The sequence below is a fragment of the Microtus pennsylvanicus genome, chromosome X, assembly GCF_037038515.1.
Source record: "Microtus pennsylvanicus isolate mMicPen1 chromosome X, mMicPen1.hap1, whole genome shotgun sequence".
NCBI lineage: Eukaryota > Metazoa > Chordata > Mammalia > Rodentia > Cricetidae > Microtus > Microtus pennsylvanicus.
This window is the reverse complement of record NC_134601.1, coordinates 123239710-123258849: the sequence shown is the minus strand read 5'-3', so window position 1 is coordinate 123258849 and position 19140 is coordinate 123239710. Positions and strand designations below refer to the sequence as shown.

The window sequence follows — 19140 nt, the reverse complement described above, 5'->3', positions numbered from 1 at the left end:
TGTATTAGAAATGTGTCACAGAATCTCTTAGATTATTTTCTTGTTGCTGTGATCAAATACTCCAACCAAGGCTACCTAAGGGAAAGGGGAATTGCTTTTGTTCAGAATTCCAGGTTATATCCATCATAGTGGATAAGGCACAGCAGCAGGAGCTTGTAGGACTGACTAGTCATGATGTGTCCACAGTTAAGAATCAGGGAGAGACAAAGATGAATGCTGTTGATCAGCTCCATTTCTCCTTTCATTCGGTTCAGGATCCTAGCCCATAAATAAGGCTACCTACTTCGAGGATGGGTTTTTCTCCGTCAATTAACCTAATCTACAACCTTCCATACATGCCCAGAGGCTCCTTTGTTAGGTTACTCTAGATCCCGTCAAGTTGAAAATCAATGTAAAGTATCACAGCATCCCCCAAATGAATGACAGTGTGGAAATCACTCTTCCCAAGTCTGCATGGAGAGCATGGGCTGTTAATCCACCTGCACACTGGGGCTTGGAGATCACAGTAATTTTTATATAGTTTTTGCTATTTACCTTGAGTGTGTTGCATAGGATACACACACTCATTTTCAGCACCCCTGGGTCAGCTGACAAAGCTTTAAATACTTTACATAAGTTACAGACATTCTTCTCCAGCCTCTTCTTTATGGAACATAAATTGACCATTTATTCAACATGATGCCATTCAGTAATAGTAGCATTTATCTCCACATGTACTCAGAGATAAGTGTTTAGATGACAGCCTGTATTGATGGACTACAATGCATTCTAATAGCCAGTGGAATCAATGGGGCTCCATAAGATGCTATGCAGCCTAGAAGAGTAATGTAAAGAAGGTTATTAGAGTCCACACAATTAGATATACACAAGCCACAGAATTGGGAAGAAATAATATAGCCAAATGAAACAGGGTCATACTCAAATCCTTCAGCATATTTATTTCAATATTAGGTATGTGTGATGTGGAAATCTATATGCACATTTACCCAAACACGCATATGAGATAGTTACGAGCATGCAGCACTACACCCCAGATTGAGAGATACTCATATGCCAGTGGCTGGCAGAGTACATCAATTGTGATACCTTTCTGTAATAGCTACTACATCAGTGTGCACGACATGTAAGTGAATCTCAGAATCAGTCCTGTGGGAAAGCAAGAGGAAAAATAGTTTATACTTCATGGTAACATTTATGTGACATTTCAAATGAAATTACATTATTGCCTGGTTTTAGAAATCAGATTACTATACTCAGTTACTTTTGCAAAAGGCATAGGGAATTCTGGAGTACTGATAATATTTTGTTGTTTTTTTCTAACTGAATTCTCTTGTAATTAACTATTGTCACATAACAAATCACCTTTAAAAACTAGCATTTTTAAACAATAATTCTTTATTAACTCATGTTCTCTGTAGATCAGGAAATTGGGTACTGTTTTCCTGGGCACCTATGACTCAAGTTCCCTTACATAACCATAATCCAGAAAGTGTCTGAGGCTGTAGTTTCACCTGAGGACCAACTGTAAAGGGTAGGGTTCCACTTTGACTCAGGTATTCAGGGGGTTCACTTTAGATGGGCATTTATTTCTCACAGATTGACAGACCCCAGTTCCTTAATGACTATCATCCAGGGCCTCCCTTATTCCTCAGAAAAAGTCCAAACATCACAAGAACAGATAGCTGGAAACCATCTTGATGTCTGCCTATCAAGTGGACATTCCTCTTATAGACGTTTAATACATTGTACTCTTCAGACTTGTATAGGTTTCTATGTCCATATTTAGCCTTAAAAGTTTAATTGATTAAATAAGTAGTTACCATGCCCTCTGGATCTTAGAGCCTGTCTTCATATAGATTGTATCTCCCTAGAAGATCTTAAATGAACTTTGGTCTCAGGAAACAAAGTCCCTTCTTCCAACCCAACCTCTGCTAGATAGGGAAGCTGCAGGGTTGACACTTCTTCGTTCCCTCTGCTTTCTACTTTATTATAGTGTAAACTGTAGTTACCATCACTCAGAAAGTCCATGATTATTGAAGGTTTCTTTACAGTTAGATAGGCAAGGGAATAAGTGTTCCTCACATTAAAGAACAGAAAAGCAACCCTGTGTGATAGAATCAAAACCTGAGTTTAACTGGGTGTTATGCACAGATCATGGAATCCCCCCAAAAACCAACTAAGAGACTGAGTCCTGTATGTAAAAGCAAAGAGCCTTTATTCTTATGCAAGTTTGCAGACTCAGACTTTTCGTTGTATCCAACGTTTCAGAGTGATCGGAGAGTCCCGAGCTCAGTTAGGGTTGGGTTTTTATAGTAGTATAGGTGGAAGTGAGGGATTTCTAAGGTTCAGGACCCATGATTTCCTGACATTCCTTACAGTTAGTCTCTAATGGAAATATTAAAAACTGAACAAGAGAAACAAATGCATAATATATAGAATGTGTTCTGCTTTAAAAATGGCTGGTTACATCCCTCCTTTTCAAATAAGGCATACAATTTGCTAAGTTTTTTTGACAGTGGGTATCCTCCTAGAAGTCTGCATTTATTAGCATATTATTCTATTAACATGAGCATGTTCATATTTAATGTATCCTCGACTTCTCTTTTCCACATTATCTTAAATGTTATTCATTACATGTAGTTCACGGCATCACCACTTACCTCCAGTTTCACTCACCTGTGCTCAGCTCAGTCTCAAAATATTAAATTGAACATTACAAAAATTAAAATTCAAAATTCCTGTTGTTCACTCTTCTGCATAATTTGATGAAATCTTCCACTGCCCTGCTCACATCCCTTGAGAGATATATTCATCTCTTTGACCCACTATATGAGATACCTATCTAGTAGGCATAGGTAGTTGTGTTAGTTACTTTCCAACTGTTATAAAACACCACGAGAAACCAACTCATACAAGAAAGAGTTTATTTGTGCTTACTGTTACAGAGGAACAAGAGTCTATCATGGAGGAAGCATGTCAGCGAGTAGAAAACATGGAGACATGAATTTGCGAGCTTATATCTTAAACAGCAGCAAGCACCAAGTAGAAAGAGCAAACTTGAAGTACTGAGAGGTTTTTCATTTCAAAGACTGACAAAGTGATGTTCTTCCTCCAATAGGTAGAACTGCACCACTTAAAGCTTTTCAAATAATACCACTAAATGGAGAGAGAGTTCTCATTCAAATCACAACAGTATCTGTCTTGATTATCAAAGCCATTGTCAAGGTTATATGGAGTTCACATTCAGGAAGTACAAAGTTCTGTTTTACTCACAGTTTTGATTGAGCATCGACTGGGAAATTGAAACATCTGTCAAGAATAAGGGAAGAAAGTGGGATGTGGTCGCACATGCCTTTAATCCCAGCACTTGGGAGGCAGAGGCAGGCGGATCTCAATGAGTCTGAGGCCAGCCTGGTCTATAAAGCAAGACTGGCTTTATAGCAGTATGGCTAAGACTGTTACAGAGAGAAACACTTTCTCAAAAAACCAAAAACTATAAAAAAGAAAATAATACAATAAGAGAAAACATTTCAGATATTCTGTTACTTATTTGTAATTGAATGTCTTCCTTTTCTAGAAGGTTAAATGTGTCAAGTTAGACATTTCATTGTCTATTTTCATTCATGATATTGCTCAAAGACTTTCCATTATTGTTATTGGTATATTGTGCTATATAGAATACTTTGTTGTGGGCGTTTTCCTGTAAATATTTAATGGTACGTGTATGTGTCTGTTTGTATGGGTATACATGCATACATGTTTGTATACTTTTTTTCCATGGGTGTGGAGGTCAGAGGACAAACTCTGGTGTCTTTCCTCAGGTACCCCAGTCACTGTCCACCCTATATTTTGTAGAACAGGGTCTCTCACTGGCCTGAAACTCTCCAAGTAAGCTAAGCTGATTGGCCAACAAACCCTAGGGAGCTTCCTGTTTCCCTCTCTCAACACCATGATTCTAAGTGCTCAATATCATGCTGAAATGTTCTTGCGCATGGGCTCTGGGGATTGAACACAGGCCCTCATGCTTGCGAAGCATGAATTTCCCACTTCCATCCTCAGCATTTGAAGATGTTTTTCAGCATTCCTGGCTTATGTATTAGCCCCTTGTTTAGTTGAAACAGCCAGAGGTGTCTCCAGACTTTTCTAAATTCCCCTTGTTGAGAATCAGTGATGTTTCTCAAAAGCTTGGTCTAAGGTAGGTATTCAGGAAATATTTATTAAAGGGATGATTCAAGTGAGAGCCATTTAGTATCATACATGTGTAGCACCTCAGCAGATCCTTCTCTCTATTAAATCTTCAATGTAAGTGCCATTTTCCTCTGTTAATTAAATTAATTCAAATGTAAAAGACAGCACTCATTCATAAATTTAATGAACAAAGCAATCACATCAAGCCAAAAACAGACCACATGTAAACAAAGCCCTCTTAGCAGCAGCCTCTAAATTCCAAGTGTCAGATCCTAAAATTTATTACAAGATTATAAAAAAATCAATAAAATAAAGTGTTTGAAATGATTTCATTAAAATGTAAATTTTGATAATCACTATACCAGTTATCTGAATTTTAACGTTAATACCCTAATGTGCTTCACAAAGAAAATCACAGCCTAAGCAGAAAATATCTTCAATTAAAATGTGAAATAGAGGATAAAGTGTTGCCTTAGAGGTTAAGAATTCCTAGTGCTCTTGCAGAGGACCCAGGTGCAAGTCCCAAAAATCACACAATGGCTTACAACCATCTGTAACTCCAGTTCCAGCAGATCAGACAGCCTCTTCTGATCTCCACCAAGCATGCATGACGTATGCATACATACATGCAGGCAAAACACTCGTAAAAAAGAAATCTTTAAAAATGTGACGTCCGTGCAAACAAATCTTGTTTCCCTTGTGCTTCTCTCAAGTCACTGATTGTATGTGAGCTGTTTAGATTGAACTTGAAAGTTGCAATGGACTTTAATCCTTTCTGTTTATAGTTCAGATCTATATTCCACGGTGCAATTCCACTAGTGCTCTCCAAATTATTCTTTAAGGACAGCTTTTGGCCAAGATGTTAATGGAGTCCTGTCCTCTCTCCTAATTTTATTAGTTTTCTTCTTCTTCAACACCAATCTCCAAAAGTCCGTAATTAATGTTACAGTTGTGTTAACGCTGTCCCTGGCAATAAGGACATTACATTCCTCACAGCGACATGTTTGCCTAAGATGGTTTGGTTTTTCTGTTCGTTTGTTTGGTTTGTGTTTTGTTTGTTGTAGTGTAGGTCATAATGACAACATACTGGGGAGTCATTTTCTTGGATATTTTTCCTTGTTTGATCATAGAAACATGTGCCATTTTAAATCCATTTCACCCCTTTGGTTGTCTATTGTTTTAAATATATACCCTTCACATTCTTTGGGGGAAAATGATGTTCTAGTTATCTGTGACTGTCTAGCAAACACACATAATGGCTTAATAAAACCATCTATTACTCTCCTGGCTGCATAAAGTGGCTCTTCTCATCCAGATGGTTCTCAGTGGGCTGCCTCAAGTGCGGCTGCAGTTAAATGACAGCTGTGGTAGGCCTATGGAAAGGCCTGATTGGCCAGGCGTCCACAACTATTTCTGATCTTGGAGATCTGACATAGCTAGGACTGGCTAGGCATCTCTCTCTCTCTCTCTCTCTCTCTCTCTCTCTCTCTCTCTCTCTCCCACACACTGTTTTACATGGCTAACTTCTTTAAAGCATGGAGATCACAGGGTTGTTGGACTATGCACATGGCAGCTGGCTTCTTCCAAACAGAGCATTCGAAGGTACCCATGTGGATGATACAAGGCTTCTCAAAGTCTTCCAAATAAGACCTGGAAGTTTTTTGCTATGACTGCAGGACTAGCTAAGAGTCAAGAGATAGAGACCACAGGAAGGTATGAATACCAGAGATGACTAAGGCTCATCTTTACAGCCTCTGTGTTGCTAATGGAAAAAGATAAATAGGGCAATCATCGAGTATTGGGAGAACATACTGTTTCATAAGATGCTTTATTAAATCCTCCTGGCTTCTTCCATTGATAACTAAACTGGTGCTCTTTTGTATTGGCAATGTAACTTCTCACTCAAGAGTGAAGGTGATAATGGGAGAGACATTGTCAGAAAAATTCAGAAAACGCAAAACAATTCTACTGTACAAGAGGAGTCTTTTTAAGTTTTATTTTATTAATTTATGTAGATGAGTGTTTGGCCTATAGCATGCACTATGTACCACATGAGTGCTAAATGAATGCTGAGGCTTGATGAAGGTGCTGGATGCCGGGGACGGGGGTTACAGATGGTAATGAGCCATCATGTGAGTCCTGAGACTCAAACCTGGGCCATCTGAGAGAACGACAAATGAGCACAAATGAACCCTTAAATCCAGCTTCTGTCTGCCTTTATTACTCACACGGATAAGGTGGCTTCATTCTTGCATAATTTCTTCCATAGCAACCCTACAAGGTAACTGAGAATGACGAATAACCCCATTCTTCTCCTTGGATGGTATCACTGTAATGGCAGACTTTTGACTTCTGCAGCAATAAGTAGAGATTAAATGGTTCATCTAGTCCAAGATAGAGTACAGCCTCAACTGACTGACCTTTGCTGAGAGCTCACTCATATTCGGGACATCTCCAGTCTCTCCGAGAAATGACTTCAGTACCCGTTAGGAACTGATTCCATGGATAATTAAAATCTCTACTCAGACTGTTGCGGAGATCAATGGGATGAAGCACTAGAACCCATTCCAAGTTGAGTTCTGTGCTGACTTTTCTGAAAGTGGCCCGTGACAACAGTACTTCCTCCAGCTTTGTCAGTGACTGATTAGGCTGATACTGCCCTATGATTGGGTATTTGGTCAAAAGCATCTTCTTGTTTATTTCCCAGGTCTGAGTTGGAATAGAGAAAATAGAATCAAAGCAATAGGTTCTATTGCAAAACACCCCAGGACCAAAGAAAGCCCCTCCTCAGCCAGGTCATGGGAGAAATCCTGGTGGTTGGTTATTGTTGCCATCAACAGTGGCTGCCCACAAGCTGGGAGGGCAAGAGCTGGCATGCACTAGCTTGCAGGAAAGAATAATTTTTTTTAATCCCTTTTAAGTACTCTGAAGTATGAGAAGAAGAATGCTATGTGTAAACATGCTTAGCTTAGAAGGGCAAGATCAAATCTCTCTTGCTGTGTCTCACCACATTGCCTTCCAAATAACAACACTACAGAACAGTTTATTGAGTTATTTTTAAATGTCATTTTATAATTTACAGAATCCCTTTCTTCTGCACTCCTAAATTACCTCTTTATTTGCCTTTTAAAACTTAACCTTCCAGCCTCCCCAGACTGAGTACTTCTCCTTTTAAGGTGGAAAGTCCAATCATTTACTTGTCTGAATTTAATTGTTTTAAAGAAAGACATTTAAATTTTCATAAACAATGGCCTTCTGCCGCTGATTTTTGTTGTTTGAGTTTTATTTCCATTCATTTTCACAATCTCTGAGGAAATATAGGTGCAGTTAAATTCATAACAGTTTCTAAGTTGGATCAAGGGATCTAATTAGTTGGTGGAGAAGGTGCACATGCTCATATGATTACATGGTGAAGACCTAAAATAGTCTAACTATAAAATGGGAATGGCAGCTAAAGAAAGGTACCAAACTATGTTGCGCTAAGGAATTGAGAGTATCAGCTTAGCTTCATCGTTCAGAGGGAATTTAGGGATAGTGATATAGTTCAGTAGTAGAGCACCCGCCTAGCATGCCCTAGGTTCGGATTTTAGTCCCCAGTACTAGTGGGGCTAGGTCAGAAAGACTTGGTTGTTGTTGTTGCGGAATGAGTACTTTTTTTTAATTTTTATTGATTTTATTGAACTATACATTTTTCTCTGCATCCCTCCCTTCCTCTCCCCTCCCCTTCTACCTTCTCACATTGTCCCCATGCTCCCAATTTACTCAGGAGATCTTGTCTTTTTCTACTCACACCCCAAAAGACAAATATCTTATGTACTCACTCATAAGTGGCTTTTAGACATAAAGCAAAGAAAAACAACCTACAATATTCACAATCCCAGAGAACCTAGACAACAATGAGGACCCTAAGAGAGACATACATGGATCTGATGTAGATGGGAAGTAGAAAAAGATCAGAAAGATTTAACACAGAAAAATTGTACTTCATTAAAATGCAAGGTTCTCCTTCCCCTTGTTTGCTTACATCTGTAGAATGATGTCCAATGAAACTGAGCAAGCATATGATTGTGCTCGGTGTCCCCAGCAGGTTCAAGGGACTCTCCATCAAGAAAGGCTGACACAAGTCTTCTGTGAAAGAAATGAAAACATAGGAACTGAGAGTAAATTTGGAAAAGGTAATCTAGGAGTGTTAGACTTAATTTTCCCCTGTCAGTCAACACTATGATTTAGGAAGTCAAATGATTTGTTTTATCATTTTTAGAACTTTATATATAAGCACCATATCTACATCACTTCCACCCCTCCCTAGCCCATTAATCCCCTCCCGTGTGTCCTAAATTCATAGTCTTTTGTTTAATTGTCATTATTTTACACACACACACACACTTATATTCAATCTACTCAGCTCAGTTAGTGTTGTCAGTATGTCCACATGTCCAGAGCTAACCACTTGATGCATCCTATGCAGGAGTTTGTTCCCCACTGCAACCAGTTCACCCTTTCTCAGCAGCTATTGGCCCATGGAGCTCTTCATCTAGGGCTTGGACTATGTGGAATCTCCCCTGCCCGCATTGACAGGCCAACATTTTAACAAATGCAGATGTAAAAAAAAAATATTGGCTCTGAACTTAAAATTACTTCTCAAAAGTAGAAATTTTACTTGGAATTTATTATGAAATACTTCTCTAAATTTGCTTCTGCCTAGATGTTTAAAAGCCTCAAGTTATTTTAGGCCTTCCTAAAAAGAGGTTATCTTCTTGCTTGAATGTTTGCTCTTCTATTCCTGATTCTATCTTTCTGCTGAAGCAATTTTAAAGTGCCTTACATTTTGCCCTAGGATTGTATGATTGGGAATACTAAGGAACACAAAATAGTATGAAGTTCATTTTTCCTTCCTGGCAGGTTCTAATTGAATAATGCCTAGATGAGAGGAAACATAAGAGAAGCATATCTCCTGCCTTAATGACAAATATCATTTTAGAATACTTTGCTTCAATTTAGATAACTTCTTGCCCTAATTTGTAAAATTGAAAATCAATCTAAGTTATGTTTTAGGCAAATTATAGAACATTACAACAAGCAAGACAATTTTAAACAACAATGAACACAGTTTTTAATGTTTCCTATTGTCAGATTTACAAGGTATAAAGATCAATACTTCTTCTAGTAGTTGGCAGGAAAATAAACCCATATATGGGGAAGCCATGAATAGAAACCACTTTTGAGCCACTTAAGTTTGGTGGTTAGGGTTGCCAACTTGCCAGAATCTAGAACCATCTGAGAGAAGGGTCTTTGGGCCTGCCTATGAGCATCATCTTGATTGTATTAATTCAAGTGAAAAGACTTAACCAGTGTGGGTAGCACCATTCCATGGCCGGAATCCTGGACCAAATAACTGGAGGAAAAAAAAACAGAGTATTAACATGCTTCATTGCTCTCTGCTTTCCGACTGTGATGCCATGTGACCAGTCACTTCAAGCTTCTGTCTGCTATTTTCTCTTCCCTGACACAATGGATTGGGTCTGTGCACTTGAGGTATGATGCATAATAAATTCTTGTTCCTCTCGGCATGATAATTTGAATGGGATATCCCCCTGAGTTATCTGTACTTGAAGACTTAGTCCCTGATTGCACTGTTTCAGCAGTTTGGGACTTCCTGGAGAAAGTATGTCATTGAAGACTCATGCTGTTTGAAATTTACTCTCTTTGTTTCCTACTTGTGGTTCTAGATGTGAGGTAGCCATCCCTGCCCCTTGCTGCCATGTCTCCCTGTCATTATGAGCACTTTGACCAACTTTGGTTTTGCTTTGTTTTTTGAGACAGGGTTTCTCTATGCATCATTGGCTGTACTGGAACTCACTCTATAGACCATTCTGACCTCAAACTCACAAAGATCTGCCTGCCTCTGCCTCCAGAGTGCTGAAATTAAAGACATGCGTCCCCCACTGCCCGGCTGCCATTATGAACTCTATCCCTCTGGAACCATAAACACAAATAAACTTTTTCTTCTATAAGTTGCCCTTGTGACATTTTGTCACAGAAACCAGAAAAGTAACTTGGTCACAGTTCCCCTTTATCAGTGTGACAGGCAGAATGAAAGACTAGCTAAGATCCTTGCCTCTTTGTATTTGTAACTTCGTGTATCCCCCCCCCCCTTTTTTTTTGCATGACCAGGGTCCTTGTTTCTAACCAACAGGATATGGTAAAGGTCAAGTCACTTCCACAATTATGTTATATAAAATTGTAGCTGTCATGCCAATTGGCTCTCTTTTGCTGGCTTTGATGAAGCAAGTGCCCTGTTGAATTGATGTCTCAATCTCTTAAAATGTGAAGAAGCTTCCACAATAGGATCTTACCATGTAGTTTACATGGGGAATCAAAAGAAATAACAGTAGCCTGTCTTGTTATGGGTGTCCCTGAGGCCTCCTTTACCAATACTCAGAGAGGTAACCTGTACCTGGTCCTGGCACTAAGATTTTCATTTAATAATCTACGTCTTCTGGGAGCAGCATTGTTTGTCCATATGAGATACCTCTGTTTAAATTCCCCTTAAGAAGTACAAACTAGTGGGCAGTCATAAAGCTTCATAAAACCTTTCTCTGGGTATACTCCTTCCTCTTCTCATTCCTCCCATCTTGACTTAATTCTTTAGCTTCCAGTATTTTGGGGGTCTGTTTTTCCCTGTCCCATGTGTTTCTACTATCATTTTTTATTCTATTTACTTGGTTTACAAGATCACAGGTTGCCCTCAGCTTCTTCATGCTTACTTCATTTTGGTCCACACTTCTGTCCCGTCATTCTCTCATCACCACTACCTGACTGAACCGTCTTCCTCCAGTATTCCCCCTCTCTAGGTCTGTTCCACGTATATTCTACTACCTCTCCTCCCTAAATACATTCTCCATACAAATGGCCCAATTCTAGGTTCCTAGCTTCCATTTATCTGCCACTTTCAACACACAATACATAAGATTTGGCTGGGCAGTGGTGGCACACACCATTAATCCCAGCACTCGGGAGGCAGAGGCAGGTGGATCTCTGTGAGTTCGAGACCAGCCTGGTCTACAAGAGCTAGTTACAGGACAGGCTCCAGAGCTACAGAGAAACCTTGTCTCGAAAAAACCAAACCAAAACAAAACAAAACATAAGATTTGAAGAAAGAAAACTTGTGAGAAATATGTAGTGTTTGTCCTCAGGGTGCTAGATGACCTCAGTCAGTATAATTTCTTTATAGTTCCATCTGTTTACCTGAAAATTTAGTTACTTTTTCTTACAGTTGAGTAATATTCCATTTTGTTTCTGAATCACATTTTCGTTGACCACTCATCAGCCTATGGACATCTAGGTTGTTCCATCTCCTAGCTATTGTGAATAGAGCAGCAGCGAACATGGATCTGCAAAGTGCCTCAGTTGTAAGATAGAAAGGCGTTTGGGCTATGCCCAGGAGTACCATAGCTGGCTTATATTGTAGTTCTATTTCTCATTGTTTTGGAGAAACTTCAATACACGTTCCAGAGGTGCTACACTGGTTCACACTCCTACCAGCAGTGTGTTAAGACACCCACTCTCACCATATTTATGACAGCATGTGTTGTCATTTAGATTATGTGTTAATTGGGGTGAAATGGACTCTTGAAGCCGTTTTGATCTGTGCTTCCCTGATAGCTAAGAAAACAGACCACTTTTAAAACTGTTTACTGGCCATCTGCATTTCTCCTTTTGAAAACTTTCTTTTTACACCTACCACCTGGTTTTAATTAGGATGCTTGTTTTCTTGATGTTTAATATTTTTAGCGTCTAGAATATTATACGTACCCTCTGTCAGATGTACAGCTGGAAAATATTTGCTCCCATTCTGCTTGCTACACCAACCCCCTATTAACAGTTCCCTTCGCTGTGTGTACAGACGCTTTTTTAGTATGAGATCTGCTTTGTTGGTTGTTGGTCTTATTTTCTGGCTGTTGGAGTCCTATTTAGAAAGTTCTTACCTGTGCCTGTAAGTCAACGTGTACTCACTGCTTTTTCCCCAAGCATTTTGGAACTATCCGGTCTTATGTTGAGGCCTGTGGTCCACTTCTGTTTAGGTTTTCTCTAGGGTGAGAGATAAGGTTCTAGCTTCATTTTTTTTCTGCATGGTAAATTCCATCTTTCCCATAACCACTTGTGAGTGTCAGAAGTTCAGACACCTTGATTTAGCAAAGGAAAATCTTTTTATGATAAAATAAATATATAAAATAAAACAGAGTCTAATACATCAGAATGGGACAAAGTAAACAAAAAAAAAAGAAGGAAAAGAGCAACAAACAAGACACAAGAAACAGAAATCCACTTGTTTACCCACTCAGGAATCCCATAAAAACACTAAAGTGGACGCTATAATATGTACACAAAGGACCTACAGGGTAAAAAGAGAAAAAATAAATAAATGATAATAAGATAATTTTTGAAAAGCAAAAATGGAAAAGCCCTGAAATAACATTATGAGACACGGAACCACCAAAGTGCCATTGAGGTCATTTTCTGTTGTTTACCAGTAGCTGGGCATGCGGCCTACCTTTAAGAGTAGTTTGTTTCTCCAGTGAGACTCCTGTGAAGACAGAAACTAAATTTTCATTTGTAAGTTGTTATCAGTTGGAGATAGCTTCCGGGTCAGGACTGGGGGCGTGTGTCCATCTCTACATTCAGCTCTAGGACCCCATCTGATGCAGACCCCTGAAGGCCCTGCGCATGCTGCCTTGGGTTCTGTGTCTTTATATGTAGCATAGGAAACTCTTGATCTGACATCTGCCCTTCAGAGATAGAGACAGTAAATTTGTATCTTAAGTTACTAACTTTATCCTTTATGTTACAATATCAGAAGACAGCTAATAGAGTAGTTTTTGCTTAGTGAGTCCATTTGCTCTGAGCAACTACTGCACCAGATCTGTGAAGGAGCAGCTCCACTGACCTGAGGGAATCAAGAAAACCAGTGACACTGAGCCTTGTTTAAAAGTAAAGGAACTCTCATCTCAAATGTTATGGTGTCTCCCACTTTCATCCCTTCCACTACATCCATTGTCTCATGAGCTACACTGATCTTTTAAAACATTTTTTTTCCAGACAGGGTTTCTCTGTGTAATAGCCCTAGCTGTCCTGGAACTCTCTCTCCCTCTCTCTCTCTCTCTCTCTCTCTCTCTCTCTCTCTCTCTCTCTCTCTCTCTCTCTCTCTCTCTTTCTGTAGACCATGCTGGCCTCGAACTCACAGAGGTCCACCTGCCTCGGCTTCCTGAGTGCTGGGGTTAAAGGCACACACCACCACCGCCTGGCTTTCAAAACATTTTTGAGGGAGGGCATGCATGTGTGCATGCTGAAGTGCGTGTGTGATGGTCAGTGGACAGCCTTGGTGACCCGAGTCTTGTCCCTTCCTGTGTTGAACTAGGGTCCCTCTTTTTGTTTCCACTGCTACACTGTGTGTATTCCATGCTAGCAATCACGCCAAATGTTGAACCACTGTTTCTAACTCCCATCGGTGTCTGGGATCACGGATTTTCTTCACTGCATCTGACTTTGGTATGTGAGTTCCAGCATTGAACTCCTGCCTCCATATGAGTACAGCACATATCTTTATCTATTTAGCCATCTCTCCAGCACCCTGCACTCTGATCTTCAGCCTTGAATCATATATTCATGTTTTTTATTACTCCTTTTTGGCTTGGAGTTCTACCTGCCTTAAGTCAATTTCTTGAATTCAAAGAAAATCATCTATCTATTCAAGACCACATAATTAAAGATAATTTTTGGTGGGGATGTGGCAAACAGATTTCCCAGGGTGCAATCACAAGGCAAAAGTGTTTTTCTATCATTGTCCATTGATAACAGCTCTACATCTTTAATTATAGCCTCAACAAAACCTTAAGATGGTCTCCAAAATGCTTTCAACAGGTTCAGAAATATCCTCTAGTCATTAGTTCATTTGTAATCACAACAATTTGCACAGTGTAATTAAAATGTTCATTTGTGATATAGTTAAACTCCCTACTCCACGGAAGTTCTCTTTTGTCACCTTTCAAGGACTTGGAAAGCTGCAGAGCATCAGGGAACATCAGCAATGTTTTCTTTGTCTTTCTAGCATTCTTTTCTAGCTGTGGACACATTGGAATTGTAATAATTCTGGCCAGTGTGATGAAATCAAAGAAAGTTCTCCCTTTAACTGTTACCAGTAAAAGTCAGCACTGATTTCCTCTATCCATTGCCAAGAACCATCCCTGACTCTCTTGTGTGGGTGCTTTTGCGGATGCCTAGATGAGTTCTCTGTTGAGAGGCTGCAGTCGTAGCCTCCTTGGGTCAGAATGAACTCTGCTGCTGTGCTGGAATGTCTCTGCTTCCACACATTGCTGCTAAGTCCTTTTCACCCTTAGAAGCAGTTACTTATTAGGAAACCCTCATAAAATGGTCCGATCCCACATTTCCACCGTACCTTCTATTAATTTCCCCAGGAACCACACCTTTAGGATCCACCTCAGTTGGAAGGGCGGACATTTCACAAATGTAGCTTCTGCCCTCTGGGTGTCTGCTGCTTTGACTCTCTCTCCCTGTTGCCTATTTGGGGGTTGGAGGAAGATATGAGATAGACCTCAAAGTGAGTTGAGAGTTAATATTACAAATTCTGGTTTCCAATGTCTCCTGTTAACACCTCACAGCACCCTCCCTTCACCTGTGGCGATGACTGGTGTATATTGGCATGGGGCCTCACTAAAGCTGTCTAAATCCATTTTAGCATCCTATAACACATGAACACATATGGCTTTGATTGTCTTTTTCTTTCTAAGAATGAGTTAAGAATCCTAAGGGATCTGAAACAGAATGGAGTTCATTCTTCTTGTCTGGCAGGTGATGATTAACTACTTACAGATGAGAGAAAACAGAGGCAAAGCTCTTCCCTAGAATGGTGATAGATATCACACTGAGAATTTTTGCATCAATTATTTTATTTCTAATGGAGCAGTGAACAAGCAGCCCTCATAAAAGACAGAGTCAAGATTGTTCAGGGATTCAGGCCATCTCTATCCTGTACTCTGGTACCCTGCCCCCTAGTTCTTCTTAATGTCCACGTCTCCTCATTCTAATGTTGGAGAAAGGAAATCTGGTTGGCTCATTTCAACATTCTCATATGATCACCTGGTCCCAAAGGATGAGTCCTCAGGATCCGCTGCCTACTACTGAAGTCTCTGGGAACAAATTTGGGCAAAATAGGGCATGTTGAGTAGATACGTTTTACTTGGCTGCCACACTCTGGAGTTCCAATATATTATATTTTAAATGAATGTATTTGGTTCTTAATAGACTATAAATTTAAAACTAAGTAGAATAGCATTCTGCAGTTGGTTGCTTTCTTCCCCTGTTAGGTTCTTTGAAGAACCTGCTACCCAGATGCCAAATAAATATATAAACACAAAGACTTATTATTACTTGTGAATTCCCGGCCTTAGCTTGGCTTGTTTCTAGCCAGATTTTCTTAACTTAAATTATTCCATCTACATTTTGCCTCTGGGATTTTATCTTTTTCTGTTTCTGTATACATTTACTTCTTACTGGCTATCAGCTGTGAGGCTGGCCCCAAGTGTCCTCCTCCTCCTCCTCTTGCTCCTCTATCTCTTTTCCCAGATTTCTCCTCCTATTTCTTCTCTCTGCCTGCCAGACCCGCCTATCCTTTCTCCTGCCTGGCTATTGTCCATTCAGCTCTTTCTTAGACCAGCTAGGTGTTTTCCACAGACGAAGTAGCACAGCTTCACAGAGGTAAACAAATGGAAGATAAAGAATGCAACACATCTTTGCGTCGTTAAACAAATGCGCCACAGCAAGTCAATGAAACACTTTTAAAAATACGTTCTACAACAGCATTCCACTGGTTTGGTTTGTTTATATATTAGAATAGAATAACGATTTTCAAAGCTATGTGCATATGTGCAGTTTTAACTTGCAATAGTTTGATGATTTCATGTATGCCTATAACATGTTTTGGTCGAACATGTTTTCCCTTCCCAACTTCAGGTGCTCTTTACTTTTTCAGCCCTAAGAATCTACTTAGTCCTTAGTGCATAGTGTAGTGCCATCTATTGCAGTATGAATAGCCTCCCGGGGGTGACATCCTGGAGGAAAACTGACTCTCTATCCACCTGCCAGCCATCGACTGCCAATAGCTCCTCAGGTGGGGGTGGGACTTCATGAGCACCTCGATCATCCAGGCTAGGATTTTGTTCAGCTTAATCTTGTACAGGTCTTGCTCATGCAGTCACAACTACTAGGAGCTCACGTGTACAAAACCTTCTTTTGTCAGAAGACACCATTTCCCTGCGGTCACCAGCCACCTCTGGCTCTTACAATCTTTCTTCCCTCTCTTCTACAATGAATCCTGAGACTTTGGGGGGGGGGGTTGGATGGGATATTCAGAGATGAGCATTCCCCAGACTCTTCTTCTCTGCACACTGACCAATTGTGGGTCTTTGAATTAATTACCATCTACTGTGAAAAGAAGCTTCTCTAATAAGGGTTGAGAGATGCAGCGATCTATGGGGATTATTTCATTATTTGCGTACATGCATAGATGCGTGTTGTTTATATGTGTGTGGGTGCTCTTGTGTGTAAAACATATGAATATGTTGTACACGTCTGTGTGTGTGTGTGTAGATCCGGTGTCTTCAAATGCCTTTTCTCATTTAGATAAGGTCTCTCATAGGCCTGGAATTCTCCAGGAAGGCTAACCTGGATGGCCAGTGACCCTTAGTAATCTACATGTCTCTACTTCCCCAGACCTAGGATTATAAGCATGTGCCACCAACCTCTGTGTGTGTGTGTGTGTGTGTGTGTGTGTGTGTGTGTGTGGTTACTGAGCATTGAATTTAGGTCCTCATGATTATAGAATCAACACTTTATTTGAGTAAGCTGACTACTTGGCCCTATATTGCGTTTCATCTGTAGAACATGTATTTTTGGGCAAGAAGTGAAAACTAAGTTGCAGCACTTTTTTTCTCTTTGCGTGGCTTCCTGCCTATTTGTTTTTTATCTGCTATCCCCTGAAATGGACACTCCACATACTTCCAACATGTCAGCCCCACATGTTCTGTTCCAAGCATGTCAGCCCCACATGTTCTGTTTCAGAGAGCATTGTTATCTACACTTCCTAAGAGAAAGAGGCAGGATTCTTTGAGAAATAAAATCAGGATGTACTGGCTAGGTAATAGTATTTTTTGTATTTTTAAAAATTGAACTAACCACCACATAGTCCTTTCTCATACCCACTGAAACCTTCATTATATATCATGACTCTGCCTACTGCAGTTTTGGGGTAATCTGCCAGCCCGGAAACTGAGAAATTGTGGGGGTGGTCTCGCCAATAGCATTGTGCAATCCACCTATCAGTATCACCATCATCCTTAGTGTCCTGCTTCTTCCTTGAGTTGCAGATCTAGATAGAGTCCCTCCTAATCCCGACAAGCCCTCACTTTGCCATCATACTTCGGCTCAAGGGACGCACACTCCTCCAGGAGTCAGTAGATCACAGTCTGACCATACAGAGGGAGCATGCTGACCCACAAAAGTGAAAGAAATGGCATTTGCAGTGGTTTCTCCAAGGCAACAGAATTCACCTTACTCATTTGACCAAAAATCACAAAACAAGTAACCCGTTGAAGCCTAAAGTAAAAATAGCTCTTTCTTCTTCAGCAAAACAGCGAGTGGTTTTTACTTACGATTTAAAAGGAACAAAGAAAGAGGGAAGAGAATATTCTAAGCCATAACATGATTTTTCCTCAAGGGTTTTGGTTACTTGGAGGAAATTAAATAAACCATTCTAGTCCATTGTTCTGCTCTAGCTGTGAAGTGCTCCCTACTGTGAACACTATTTCCCAATTGTTGCCTGTCAGAAATACTTAGCAGCTCTGGTCCTGGGTATTGCATGCATTGGGTTGCGCAGTGTGGGGGACAATCAAACGACACTTTTCTTCCATGATGTTTTCCCTGAGAACACATTTCATGCATTGATAGAATGTTTCAAAATCTCTCCCCTTAAAGAAAGCACCAGAACTTTTCCAGCAGCAGAGGAAAGTAGGCTATATGAAAATCAGAAAGGGAGAATCAATTTTGAGAGCCAAGAACAGTCTAGAGGCTGACAAAGTTTGGTGCTTTTGAAATCATTCTTCCCTTTACCGGGTCTGATTCAGACGCCCGGTTGTTTGGTCATGCAAATCAAATGGCCGATAGAATCTGCTTATGAATCTGCCGATGGGATGGTTTGCTGCAATCAGAAAACACTTGATGGGGGGTTGCTCTGTGGTCTGAAGCCCTCTTCTGAGCTGTTTCATTCTCTCTGCCCTGGTAGCCCAAGGAATATTTGTCAACACGCTACACACATTTCTTCTCAAAAGCAAGCCGTCTCTGTTTGAGTCTGTGCTTTGTGCGCTGTGTAAATCTGTTTGTTTTTCTTCTCTCTTTCAGAAGCTGCAAAGAATCGATCCTGCTCACTGTCATCCAGCCTTACCCTGTAAGTGTTCTGTGAGCAAAAGTGCCACTCCATGTCCTTGAGCTTCCGGTCTCCTCAACCCACTCCAGGAAAGCCACCAGGATGAATAACAGTGGAGACAAGCAGCATGTGTTCACAATGCAAGCTTAAAATTCTTGATCATTTCTATTGTGTTCTGTGTTGCCAAAACCATTCATTGGCGTGGAAACTACCGCGCTTCCCTAAATATCGTCAAAGACAATCAGCTATGCAGGCCTGGGAGCGCTCCACATCTGCAACTAATACAAAACCCGAGACTTTCTTGTTTGCCAGCTTCCAAGTCACAAGTCTCATGGGAATATCTAATTACAGGAAGTTGTGTGAAAGTTTTATTCTTGTCCCCATCTAATTATTTTGGTAGAGAACTAGCTAATTAAGCCTGATTCAAAGGAGGCAGGTGAGGGACACCACTGTCA

General features: G+C 40.3%; 1 protein-coding gene across 9 annotated transcripts in view; it reads left to right on the top strand.

The window, feature by feature from the left end:
• The window catches only part of Frmpd4 (FERM and PDZ domain containing 4), a 644634-nt gene that overhangs the window by 570334 nt on the left and 55160 nt on the right, over positions 1 to 19140 (top strand). For all 9 annotated transcript variants that reach the window (XM_075956800.1, XM_075956799.1, XM_075956798.1 and 6 more), the window contains one exon: positions 18661 to 18706. In XM_075956800.1, the coding sequence (XP_075812915.1) occupies positions 18661 to 18706 (46 nt within the window). The remainder of the gene's footprint in view (positions 1 to 18660; positions 18707 to 19140) is intronic.